The sequence below is a fragment of the Rousettus aegyptiacus genome, unplaced genomic scaffold (assembly GCF_014176215.1).
Source record: "Rousettus aegyptiacus isolate mRouAeg1 unplaced genomic scaffold, mRouAeg1.p scaffold_m13_p_2, whole genome shotgun sequence".
NCBI lineage: Eukaryota > Metazoa > Chordata > Mammalia > Chiroptera > Pteropodidae > Rousettus > Rousettus aegyptiacus.
This window is the reverse complement of record NW_023416295.1, coordinates 75,217,620-75,231,480: the sequence shown is the minus strand read 5'-3', so window position 1 is coordinate 75,231,480 and position 13,861 is coordinate 75,217,620. Positions and strand designations below refer to the sequence as shown.

Here is a 13,861-nt window from a genome sequence, read left to right as displayed (position 1 = left end):
TAGGAGTGAGTCATAGATACTGGCCAGTTTTCCAGAGTGCTTAATGCCAGTTTATAAGTCTCTTCAATGGTAAAATGTTTTATGAATCCTTTTTTTCTCTAGTGTGTTACAGTTTATTTCTCTTATGATTATTTTCTGTACAAATTGCCCTAAATTTGGCTAGTAGAATCCCCTTCATACTGGGTCTTCTGTCCTTTTGACATATATCCCATCATTCTTTGAGCACTCTTGATTTCTGGCACAAGTTGTTGAGCTGAGTTTTAGCAGATATATCCACCTGTGTATCCCAAATCCCTCTCAGAGAAAGTACCATTATTTTTAAAAATTGAGATATAATTCACATGCCATAAAATTCAAAGTATACAGTTCAGTGAGCTTTAATATATTCACAAGGTTGTGCAGCCATTACCACTGTCTGCTTTCAGAATCATTAGTTTTTAATTGATGAATTTCTTACAGTTGGGAATTAATTTTGGTATTATTAGTTTCAGTGTTTTTGCTTTTATTTTTTAATAACTTTGTGCCATATTCTTGTTTACTTATGTATAAGGAGTAAAGTATTTGTAAGTCTATGATTTATATATTTATTTGAAGATGTGGATTGAGGTGGGAAAAGGGAACCAATGGTAAGTAGGAGGTAAGGCATGTAGAACTAGAGCCAGGCTTCTGATTGGCTTCCACTGACTCATGAATTTTTCTAAGGGCCAGGGTCAAGCAGGTAAATTGTTGCTTTTCCTTCAGGAGCTTTTGTTTGTTTCTACATTTCCCCAGTTATTTTTAGCTAAGTAAATCTCCTTAATATATTTTATGTTACTATGATGTGTTTCAGCTAATGTGTTTAAAAAATTTTTTTTAAATATAGACTAACCAAAAAACTTGAAGAAAGGAGAGAAGAGAAAAGGAAAGAGGAAGAACAGGTAAAGTTCCTATACCAAGCATTATTTCAATTTTTCATTAGGTAAGGGAATGTTTGATTCCCTATTCCATTGACAGACCTAGGGTGGCTTTCTGATTATAGGTCAGTGTTGTAATGAAGGGAATTATTTGTTATCTTTAGTAGTATCATAGTGTACACCATTTTGTGTGTGTGTGTGTGTGTGTGTGTGTGTGTTTGTAAATCACTAGGAATATATTGGCTTGTTATTTCTCCCTTTGCTATGAGTTTTCTACACTAATAATAAATGGACTTTAACTAAAATTATTTGTTTGATGCAGATCAAACTTTAGTTCTTCTGTGTGAAGAAGAAATTTGTAGACATTGTGCTGATTTTTATCTTCTGGTTTTGCTGCATTCTAATGCACCATTCATTTTTCTCATAATGTGGACATAAGCTATAGTATCTCTTGGGGGTTCTAATATAGGAAGGTTATTTTTTCAAGCCACATAAATGACTGACTTGTTGTCTTTGGAGGATAATGTATTCATCTTAGAAACCGAAGACCTATAATTCTGTTTGTTTTCAAATTGCATTGACCACATCATAATCTTAATAGAATCACTGGCAAAGAATCATAAATTGATAAACATTTGACCATTAACCCATGTTGCTAATAAATTCTACTCACCTCTTACATTTTATGAAGTCGTTTCATTCCTTTCGTTGTACCCTACAGCCAGCTTTTTTGCATATAGAATAGTATCTGTGTAGATTATTAAATTGTGTTTTTGGCTCATAAAACTTATTACTTTCTCTTTAATTTAGAGAGAGATTAAAAAGGAAATTGAGAGGAGAAAAACTGGAAAAGAAACGTTAGATTATAAAAGAAAGCAAGAAGAAGAATTGACAAAAAGAATGTTAGAGGAAAGAAACAGAGAAAAGGCAGAAGATCGGGCAGCTCGAGAGCGTATAAAACAGCAAATTGCTTTGGTGAGTATTAAATTTATTTTTAATGCTTGACTCTAGAACATTCATGAAATTGTTTTTCTATGCACAGTGATTTTGGTTTATTACCAGACAATGCAAACAAAAATTGTAGGTTTTAGTGACTCAAAGAGTACCAATACTCAGCTTCCTTTTACTGAAAATTGTATATTGAATTAAAATATGGTTAAGATTAAAATTGAGATGATTTATTACTTTGTAAATTTTATAAATGTCTAACCACTATGCTATACACCTGAAACTAATATAAATAATATTGAAGGTCAGCTGTGATTGAAAAAGGGGAAAGAGGAGAAGAAGAATAAGTTCAGATTTCCAGGTATAAAACAAACAAGTTGTGGGAATGTGGTATACAGCATAGGGAATATAGTCAGTAATCTTATAATAGCATTGTACGGTGTCAGATGGCTGCTAAATATATTACGGTGATCACTTCTTTAGGTATATAAATGTTGCGTAACTATGATATACGCCTGAAATTAATACAATATTATATGTTAGCTATATTTTAATAAAAATATTTAAAAATAAAAATGAATAAAATTCAAAAATAAATACAGTTGAGATGATTTTTTCAAAGTAATTTTTCTCCATGTTATGTTTTGAATTTAATCAGTAGTCAAAAGATAGTTTTCAAAGATTCCCTAGAAAAGAAGCTAAGAATTAGTTACCTAACAGTTTCTTCTAGGCATAAGCATTCTTTTGGGGGATATTCAGAGGATTTAGACACATAAGTAGAGGCTTAGGATGGCTTTGCAACAATTGCTTTTAGAATTGAATAGTTGTAATGCTTGTGAAAACCATGCCTACTTACCTTAATATTGTTTGTTCATTCAGCAAATACCTACTATGTGCCAGACCTGTTCTGGGCTCTAGAGATATAGTAGTGACCAAGATCAAGTCCCTGTTTGTTTAGTAACAACTCTGGTCCTTGGCAGTTAATAAAACTAAAAAAAAAAACCCAGATCCAGAGTGATAAAGTTAATGTATGGCTTTAAGGAATTTCATGCATGTATGTGTTTGTTCTTTTTGTTTAGAAATGTGTGAATTACACCATTCTGGCAGTGAAAAATAATTAATGTCTAACAACTCTTTTAAAGGATCGTGCAGAGAGAGCAGCTCGTTTTGCAAAGACAAAGGAAGAAGTAGAAGCTGCTAAAGCTGCTGCCTTGCTGGCCAAACAGGCAGAAATGGAAATCAAAAGGGATGCTTCTGCAAGAGAAAGAAGGTACTTTATTTCTTGCTTAAACATCTTTATGTATGTGGTAACTGAGGAGAACAATGGTTGTAGGCTGCTTTTTAAAACTGTTGTATTGTGTGACTATAGTAGGTAATTCCAGAAAGACATATTGACCAATTCAGCAGTTGCCAATGGTGTTTGTTATTGGATATGAATTTACAATATAACAGTACTAAATACAGACAGTCCTCAACTTAGTTGGTTTGACTTGGGATTTTTCAACTTTACAATGGTGTGAAAGTGATAAGCATTCAGGAGAAACTGCTTCAGATCTTTTACTGGTGTAGTGATACGTGCTGTGATACTCTTGTGATGCTGGGCAGCAGCAGAGAGCTGCAGCTCCTTGTCAGGCACACAATCATGAGGGTAAACTACCAGTGTTCTACTGTGTATTCATTGTGATAAGATGATTTTGCCCTACCGTAGGCTAATGTAAATGTTGTGAGCATGTTTAAGGTAGGCTAGGCTTAGCTACGATGTTTGGTAGATTAAGTATATTAAGTTTTCAATTTACAATGGGTTTATTCGGATGTAACCCCATTGTAAGATGAGCATCCGTAAATGGCTTAAAAAGAAGGCTCAAGAAATCTGTCAAAAAAAACAGCACATACATCAAAATGATTTATCGTAGTTATCGTGTGTATTAGCATTCTTTAGTTGTCCTATCTCAAATCAAATAGGATTAACTAAAAGAGAGAATCCATCAGCTCTGCCATTGAGAGTTCCAGTGATGAATTTGGTTAAGCATAGTTAGGTCCAAGGATCTAAAGGATATCCTTAGGATTTGTTCACTTTCTCTTTTAAATCTCTTGATTTCTTCTATTTTAGCTTTAATCTCAGAGAAACTCCTTAGATGGTATTAGGAGAACCCAGGGCCTCATGGCGCTTTCAGGACCTTGAGTTCCTGATCCCAGATAGGAGAAATGAACTCTTTGTCCCAAAGCTCATGTCATTCACCCAGGAGAATTCTGATTGGCCCTGCTTGGATGATGTGGCCACCTCCTGACACAGTCACTTCGTGTGGGTTCTCTGGTTAGGGAAGTTGTTAAGCTCTCAATAGAAGAAACGTTATTGATAATCATACCAGAATGAATGACACGTAGCCAGGGATAAGGCAATTCCCAAAACAAGTATGTTGCAAAAAAAAAGAATTTAGATTTCCCGTATATCCTGTTGGATTGTGATTAATATTTATTTTCTTCTCTGTACTTTCTGTATTTTCCATATTAAGAAATTAATAAGCATTACTTTCATAATTATACAAAATTTTTTTAAAACTTTTTGAAATTTTAAAATACTCAAGAATATACTTAAAAATATTAAGTCTTCTGATCTATGGAACACAGAATGTCTTTCCATGTATTTAGGTTTTAATTCTTTCAACAGTGTTTTCTAGTTTTCAGTGTACAAGTCTTAACACTTTTGTTAAGATGTCAGTACTACTTCCCAAACTGATTTATAGGTTCAACACAGTCCCCATCAAAATCCTAGCTAGTTTTTCTGTCAAGATTTTTTCAGGGATCTGGTCATAGGGAAATGAAAAGGACCCAGAATACTCAAAACAACCTGGAAAAAGAACAAAATTGAAAGACTCAGATTTTCTGATTTTAAAACTTAATATAAAGCTACAATAACCAACTCATTGTGGAATTGGCATAAAGATGGACATATGGATTATGTAATAGAATTGAGTCTCCAGAAATAAACTTACATTTTTGATTAATTGATTTTTGAAAAGAGTACCAGGACCATTCAATGAGGAAAGAATAGTCTCTTTAACAAATGGTGCTTGGACAAGTAGATATATGCAAAAGAGTGAATTTGGACCCTTGCCTCATATCATATAAAAGATTAACTCATAATGGATAATTGACCTAAGTTTAAAAGTTAAAAGTATAACTCTTACTCTTAGGGAAAAAATGAAGAAATCTTAAGACCTTGGAATAGGTAATGGATCCTTAGACATGACCCCCCCACACCAAAAAAGAAAAAATCACAAGCAACAAAAGCGATAAGTTAGACTACATCAAAATTAAAAAGTGAAAAGATCTGACATTGTGAAAAACCCATTTTCATTGCATTTCCACTTCATTTTCTGTAACTTTAGGCATTATTTGAGAATATGTAGAGGTAAAGATGGTGACTTAAATTTTCTACTTTCATAGCACCGTTGCAAGAATTCAGTTTCGTCTTCCTGATGGTTCTTCCTTTACAAATCAGTTTCCTTCTGATGCTCCTCTAGAAGAGGCAAGGCAGTTTGCCGCACAGGTAAATTTATGTCTTGAGTTGTAGTAAAGGTAGATGAATAGGTTATTAAAATATAGGAGGGGAAATTTTCAAGCAGAATTTGAAAAAGGTGAATAAGTCATGACTTACACCAGGAGGGAGGCACAGGACCTTTGGGGTATTGTGGAGCTTCTTTCGTGTATTAATGCCACATAAAAACAGCATTAGATGCTTGTTGAGAAAAAATAGGTATTTACTGATTTTTAATATGGGACATCTATAATCCAAATGTGTAGTCGTGAGATAGTAATATAAGTTTGCCAAAAGATAATGAAACTCATGGCAAATTGCAGCCATACTTAAAAGAGATATCTAATTGTTCATTTTTATTCAGTTCGTTTATGTGGTCTTAGGAACTATATTTTTGCTAAGGTTATTTTTGAATTATAAAAGCTTTTTAAATACTATTTGGATTTTCAGCTATATTTGTGAAGCACAGTTTTTAATGTTTTTTGAGTTTACATTTCAATGAACTTTTTAAATCAAGGCACTTTTAATTAAAGCAGTCATTTCGGATGCATATGAGTATGTAATACCTTACTTTGAAAAGGAACCATTTTAATATTTGTAAACTTATTGTTGTGTTACAGACTGTTGGCAACACATATGGTAATTTTTCATTAGCAACCATGTTTCCCAGGAGAGAATTTACCAAAGAAGATTATAAAAAGAAGTTATTGGATTTGGAACTTGCCCCAAGTGCTTCAGTGGTACTATTACCAGTATGTATATATTTTTTCTAATAATTTGTTCTACTTGTGGTTATTTCTTGTAATAAATGTAAGGAAAGATAAAAGCTATATACTGTGGATAATTAAAATCCAAATTATTAAAAAATGTTAGATCAATTTATTGTTCCATTATCCCATGCTTTATGTATTTTTATTATTAGTGAGACATTAAGTAAATAGATTACTTTTCAGCTTTTTACCTCACCTATTTTCATGTACAAAAAATGACCAGTAGAAGAAAAAAAATGCGAAGCGTCTAATCTGTAGACTTAGTGTCTTTTATTTGTGTATGACTCTACTGTTCACCAGGTTTTTAAAAATCATTTTAACATAAAAATATTCATTTTTAACATTAATACCAATTGATCCTTACAATAATATGAAGAGGCTCCAAAAGCTTAAATGACTTTGACAAGGTGCCACCTTAAATGCTGGAATTTGGATAAGAGCCTCGGGGCTTTTGTGCCTGAGTTAGTCTAGCTTTCCCTGATCTGAACTAGAGCCCCACACCTAAAACAGTTACCTCTCCAATAATCAGGATTAATTGCATTGACCGAGGTTTGAAACTTTTTTCTTTTTTTCAATCATATCAAAGTTACTAACTTCAGTAGAAAAGTTCTCTTAAAAATAATTGGTTCATTTCACCGAGAACTTTCTGGTTTCTATGTTATGGTTGCTTCTTTAAAAAAAACAGAGTTCTAGGAATGTCCAGAAGTTTATATACACGTGAAAAACAGCAAAAGTTGGTAATTTCCCTTCTTGTAGTAAACTGAAATCAATAAGACTTTCTTTTTCAGATATAAGATTCACCTAGAACCTTAAGTGTGATGTGATTTGGCTGATGTAGTTCATTTTTTAATTTTTAGGCAGGAAGACCAACTACATCCATGGTACATTCTTCCAGTGGAGACTTTTGGACATTGTTGGGAACAGTACTTTACCCATTCCTTGCCATCTGGAGACTGATTAGCAACTTCTTATTTAGTAATCCTCCTCCTGCACAGACCTCAGTGAGAGCAGCATCTTCAGAGTCATCAACTCTTGCATCTTCCAACAATCCAGAAAAAAGGTATCTGTGTTTTTCCTGTTTGCAAAATATGTTAGTAATGCCCAATATTTTATTCAGAATAAGAAATTTTTTTAGGTACTTCATTTTCTTTCTGTATAAGGGAAAAAACCCCAAATGTTCTGAGCATTTATTATATCATCTCTCCAGGGAAGCTCACCTACTGGTGTTTTCTCAGCCATATTCCTAAAACCTCTTCCATGGAAAGCTATTTCACTTCTTTTGGTTTTATTATTTTATTTATTGAATTTTCTTCATCCCATAATTAGAAGAGTAGATTTTCTTCAGGCGTAAGTAGTAATATTTTTTTGGCTAGCCATGTTTTGTCTGACAAGATACTCTGTTCATTTCTCACAATCATTTTGTGTAATTTCTTTAGAGGGATTGTATTCTTGAGAATTTTCTCTGGGTCTTTTAGAGAAGGACCAAGCTGAGAAAACTGGATAGTTATTTGGACTATCCAGTTATTTGGAGAGTTATTTGGACTAGTCCCTTAACCAAGATGCCTTACTTGTATTGCAGATGGCCAAGGTTAAAATGGTAATACCAGCAGACAACACTAATCATTTTAACTCATACCTCTGTTAAGATTTTGCATTTTTTAACAGGCTAACAGGAAGTAGTTTTCTAGAAGACGAGATTATATAATAATATAATTTATTACACAATATACCAACTATTGTTAAACACTCTATTAGGCCATTAATAGGCATTTTACCAAATTGTTACACTAATTCTATGTAATAAGTAATGAAAATCCTTTCCAACAGTAAGGAGATCCTAGTCTTGAGTCCTAATGACTCCTAGATTAAGATTTGTGTAGATACTGTGATTGGGCTGATCTAACTTTTATCTTGATTTCTTCATTAGCTATTAGGCAGAAAGACCAGTTATATCCTTAGTACATTGCTCAAGTGGGGACAGGGAGATTTCTTCTCTAGTGTTAGAACAGCATTCAAACTAGGCCTTATTAGTGCTGAATTTGGAAATGTTACTGAGCAATGAGTGGAAGCATTTAATCCTAAATTACTATAATATGGGATAGCTTGCTGTGTGGGACTTGGGTTTGGGTAAAGGATGGGATGACTATGTCTGAGAGGGCAAAACTTCATGTTCCTCTATTGGTTTTCCTTTTTTTTTCTTTTTGCTCTCTCTGTCCCCCTCTAGAGTTGGAGAATATATAAGTTTAAATTTAACCCCTGTTTCCTTCCTATTTTGGATTGAAATCCCGTTCTTAATTGTATAAGTAATTAAAGATTATAAAAGGATTAAAAATTGGTAATTGACCATTTCTGTCAATTAGGCTATGAATAGAACTTTGGATAGCTTCTAGGGTGCTGTGTAAAGCATAATTGTTTTAGTAACTATGTCAGCTTGCATAAATAATAAAGGAAAGATTAGTTGGCAGATAGATCTGCTCTTCTAAAGCTTACTGAGTCATCAAAAAATATATGGAAGAGATTCAAGATGGCGTAAAAGGTAAAGGTTCTGCATGCCTCCTCTAGCTGCCACACTAAAATTATAACAAAACTACAGAGCAACCAATACATTGGAATTGCCAGAGGTCTGGCTGAATAGAAGCCCTACAACTAGGTCACCTCAAATAACAGATCACCTCAAAATGGTAAATGGGGCGGAGACACCAAACAGCCCAGTCCCACAACTGGAGTGGCGATTGAGTATCAAGAGGGTTATCTTGGCTGCAGTGGCCTCCACCCCAACCCCGCCACATTAAGACTGACGGGTCCTGGCTGAGGTACACCAGGCTCCTAGCCCAGGGTTCCAGTGCTGAGAAAAGTGTCCCCAACCTCTGGCTGTGAAAACCAACAGAGGTTGTGACTGAGTGAAATGGAGGGCTGCGGGAAACAGAGACCTTCCTCTTGACGGGCCCACTCCTGTCCTTACTCACTGACAGATCACTGGCTCCGAACTCCAGTGCTGGAGTAACTGCTTGAAGGGCGCCAGGGACATACAGGGAGGCACTGAGCTGTTGGGTTTCAGGGTGAGGGCTGAAGGGATAACACAGGTCACTCTGCCAAGGGGATTCTCTGAGACTCCACTTCTCCCAACTTGTGGGCCTACCCAAGCTACTTGCTGTGATTTTATTCCATATAAATGGACTGTCTTGGCTCCTTCTGTGAACTTTCATAAAATTTCTCAAATGCTCACAAAATGCAAAGAAGCAGCATCTGGCGTCAGTATGTTCCGTACCTCTTGCTGAGCAGCCCCAAACCCTGCACTAGTGGCAGCCAGCCTCAGTTTCAAACTTGACCCCTTGAGGCACCTATAAGCCTAGCATGGGTGGCAGCCATATGTGGATTGCTTGATGACACTTAACAGATGGCCCTGGAGGTACACAGGCTGTGGCTGAACTTGGCCTGCAGCTGGACCCCTCTCAGGTTTGTGCCAAGGGGCCCACACACACATTGCATAAAGCCACTCTGTTAAGACTGAGAGACTTAGGAGTTGTACCTAATACATAGAAACAGACACAGGGAGACAGCCAAAATGGGGAGAAATAATGTCCCACTTGAAAAAACAAAACAAAGCTTCAGAAAAATTCACCAAAATGGAGACAAGGACTATACCAGATGCGGAGTTCAAAACATTGGTTATAAGACTGTTCAAGGAACTTAAGGGAAGAGTAGACAAACTCAGAACTTTAACGAAGAGATAAAAAACATAAAAATGGAGATGGAAATTATGAAAAGGGAACCAGTCAGAAATGAAGAATACAGTGTCTGAGGCGAAGAGTATATTAGAAGGAATCAACAGAGTGGAGGAAACGGAGGATCAAATCATCAATATAGAGGATGGGGTAGCAGAGGACACCCAATCAGAATGGCAATAACAAAAAAAAATCCAAAATAATGAAGATAATATAAGGAGCCTATGGGATAACATCAGATATAACGGAAGGAGAAGAAGAACAATAAGTTGAAAACCTATTTGAAGATATAATGATGGAAAACTTCCCTAACCTGGGAAACTAAATAGACATACAATCCAAAAAGATGAGAGTCCCCAAAAAGATGAATGCAAAGAGGCCCACACCACGACACATAATTAAAATGCCAAAGGTTTAATACAAAGAGAGAATCTTAAAAGCAGCAAGAGAAAAGTTACCTACAAGGGAGCTCCCATAAGACTATCAGCTGATTTCTTAAAAGAAACTTCAGGACAGAAGGGCTTGTCCCAAATTAGTCAAAGTGATGAAAACCCAGGGTCTACAACCAAGATTACTTTATCTAGCAAAGCTATCATTTAGAGATAAAGAGCTTCCCAGACAAGAAAAAGCTAACGGAGTTCATCATCACCAAGCCAGTATCACAGGAAATGTTGGAGGGACTTCTTTAAGAAGAAGAAAAAATATGTAGCAAAAATATGAATAAAGAATGGCATAAGTATTAGTAAATTCTTCAAATGAAAAAGAGTTAAGTGCTCCAACCAAAAGATAGGGCTGCTGAATGGATAAGAAAACAAGACTTTTACATATGCTTCCCACAAGAGACTCACTTCAAATTAAAATGCACTCAGACTAAAAGTAAGGGGATGGGAAAAGAAATTGTGTGATGGACCTAGAGGAAGATAAATGCCATATGATTGCATGTATATGTGGAATCGAAAGAACAAAACAGAAACTCATGGATACAGAGAATGTTTTGAGGATTACCAAATCAAAGGGGGTTTGAGGGGATTGGTGGAAAAGGGGGAGGGGATTAAGAAGTAAAAATTGGTAGTTACACGTAGTCATGGAGATAGAAAGTATAATATAAGGAATATGGCCAATAATATTAGAGGAGTACTAGATTTATTGGAGTGATCACTTTGTGAGTTATATAGATATCTACTCACTATGTTGTATATCTGAAACTAATATAGTGTTGTATGCCAACTATAACTGAAAAGTGAAAAATTATTATTAAAAAAATAAATGGAAGTGGAAAATATGATTTGGCTGGTTTGGCTTGGAGAAAAGGTGAAGTTAAACTGCTAAAAATGTATGAAGTCTAGTACTGTAATCGTAGATATAATTATCTTCTGTAACTGAAAGTATTATTGCCTATACTAATGGAATTGTAAGGGAAACAGTTTTATATTATTGCTGTTCTCATTTTATATTATCTTTTCTCCCTCTTTTGTTGTATCAGGGAACCAGTCAGAAAAAGAGTGCTGGAGAAACGGGGGGAAGACTTTAAAAAGGAGGGGAAGATATATAGATTGAGGACTCAAGATGATGGTGAAGATGAAAATAACACTTGGAATGGGAATTCTACTCAACAGATGTAGTGTGACAAGTACAGTATGTGCAATAATCATTGTTTCTCTTATGATTTAATTCAACTAAAATTCTGCTGGAGAAGTGGAACTGCTTTATTTTTTCCAACTGATCTATAAAGTGTCTCTTTATTCCCGCTTAGTGGGTTAAAGTTGTTTTAACTCAGACAAGTCAAGAGATAAAATAACTGGCTGCTAGGTCCTTGCATATGGTAACCAGCTACTAGAAGCCTAAAAGAATCAAAAGGTCTTCCACAGCCTCCTTTCATAAGCTTTCTTATTCAGTATTTCATATACCCATTAGTCCTGTGGTCTCAGATGATACGGTTTTGTTTAAACTGTTTTGCTCCAGGACTCTTTAAGCCCCCACAAAGTAACATATGTCACTGAGTAATTTGACTCTGAGTCAGAGCATTTTAACTAGCCAATCAGATGGTAATTTGTTTTTTTTTTCTTTTTGCTCATCAGCTGCAAGCAAAATCTTGTAGTTTTTAATCTTAAACACTGAATAAAAAATCTTTTCCAAAACTTGTAATGACCTCATTTTTGCTTTAAGTTTTGTTATTCTCGCATCTTTTTGTTGCACAGGGCTCTGTTGAGGTCATGTGTCTGGTTTTTAACCCTTAGTAGTGCCCTGGAGCTATCAGGAAAGTAGCTGACCACTTTACCTTAAATATCACTGAAGGAAGAAATTTGACACACATCAATGCTATGTTACTATCTCTCCTAAGTCAGCAAGGCATCACTTCGCATAATGTTCTGGTCTTTGTCCTCATGAAATGCAAAACAACAGCTAATCTGCAACTAGTCCCCTTACCTTTATAAATTTTTGCTCTCAATCCTACTTCAATGACCTAAAGTACTTGTAGTGTAGGACAAGAAGTATGGAATAAAGATATGCCTTTTGCTCATTTGGTTACTTTGAAGAACTTTAAAGAGATTCTTAATCTCAAATGGTACTTTACCTACCGTATGTTTTTGGGAGTGGGGTCTGCTAAACTAATAATGTTTGAAAAAGGGAGTAAACTTGACAGTTCCTCTTTTTTAGATTGAGACCTAGCACTTGAGTGAACATGTAGAAAGGACCCTGACTTTATATTTTGTAATAGGAGGAAGAAATTTTCTCAGCAATCTTGTTTCACCTATGAAATAACAATGATTTTTTTAAATGGTAGTAGTCATTTTTGGCAAGGAAACAGGCTCTGCTGGTGGTTGAAGTGAAAACTGGTATAATGTTTTTGAAAAACATTATGAGAAACAAATATTTCATACTCTTTGATCTAACAATTTTTTCTAAGGAACAATCATAAATGCAGACAAAATTTAGGCATAAATATATTCATTAAGTGATATTTATTTTACCTAAGAACTAGAAACCAACTAAATGCCTTGTGCAGAAATGATTAACTTTCGATGTGAAGAAATGGTACAATATTAATTCAATTATACGTTATATGTTGGGGAGAAAAAGCAGGATACAGAGCTATTGGTGAACAGTATGCTCTTAGCTTTGTAACCACACTTTATATATAGATGCTACTATGTATTAATATAATGTAAAGAAAAAAGAAAACACGCCAAACATTGAGTGGTTATATGTGATTTTAGTTCTCTTTTTTTCAAACCCTTATATATGTTCTCTCAATTTTTTGCAATGATCATATTATGTCAGTAATTTAAAAAGTGTGCTTGAAAAAGAAAAATCCAGCATCCCATTTAAGTTAGAGATTGTCATCTTTAAAAATATACCAATACATGATTTAAAAACAAAAATACTCAAATGAATGTGACCCTACTCATAACTATTAGAAACATATTCACGAAAACTTGGAGTACCTCAAGTGAGTTTGCCTTGAAAAAAATCAAATGTAGATCTTAGAGAACCATATACGAAAGAATGGTTCACAATCTTTTGAGTAGAAGGATCTCTCAATTTTATATTTAAAAAAAGTATACATGGTAAAGAAAAACTCAAAACAGTATGGAAGGTTAAAAAATAAAAACCTCCCCTTTGCATCTTACCCCCAGTTCTATTTCCCAGAAGTAACCTCTTAACAGTTTCTTTTGTAATCTTCAGAAAATTTTAATGCATAATAAGCAAATATGTAATCTTTATATTTTAAATAAATGGGATCATATTACATATACTACTATGAATCTTGCTCTTTTACTTATATGTTTTTGAAGAACTTTCCCTATCAGTACATAGCTACCTCATCTTATTAGTGCCTGTATAGCCTTTTACTTGATAAATGTACCTCCAATTTAATATCCATTCTCTGGTGGCATTCATTAGTTATATATATGTATATATATATATTTTTTTTTTTTTTTGCTTGTTTTTGTTTTTCTGTTACAAACATTGCTACAGTGAACA

General features: G+C 34.6%; 1 protein-coding gene across 1 annotated transcript in view; it reads left to right on the top strand.

The window, feature by feature from the left end:
* UBXN4 (UBX domain protein 4) overlaps nucleotides 1-13,631 on the top strand; it is a 30,535-nt gene extending 16,904 nt beyond the window's left edge. Inside the window, exons 7-13 of the mRNA XM_016145423.2 lie at nucleotides 863-917; nucleotides 1,704-1,868; nucleotides 2,984-3,111; nucleotides 5,289-5,391; nucleotides 6,000-6,131; nucleotides 7,007-7,209; nucleotides 11,358-13,631. Of these exons, the coding sequence (XP_016000909.1) occupies nucleotides 863-917; nucleotides 1,704-1,868; nucleotides 2,984-3,111; nucleotides 5,289-5,391; nucleotides 6,000-6,131; nucleotides 7,007-7,209; nucleotides 11,358-11,496 (925 nt within the window). The 3' untranslated portion in view covers nucleotides 11,497-13,631. The remainder of the gene's footprint in view (nucleotides 1-862; nucleotides 918-1,703; nucleotides 1,869-2,983; nucleotides 3,112-5,288; nucleotides 5,392-5,999; nucleotides 6,132-7,006; nucleotides 7,210-11,357) is intronic.
* Nucleotides 13,632-13,861: the final 230 nt, after the last annotated feature.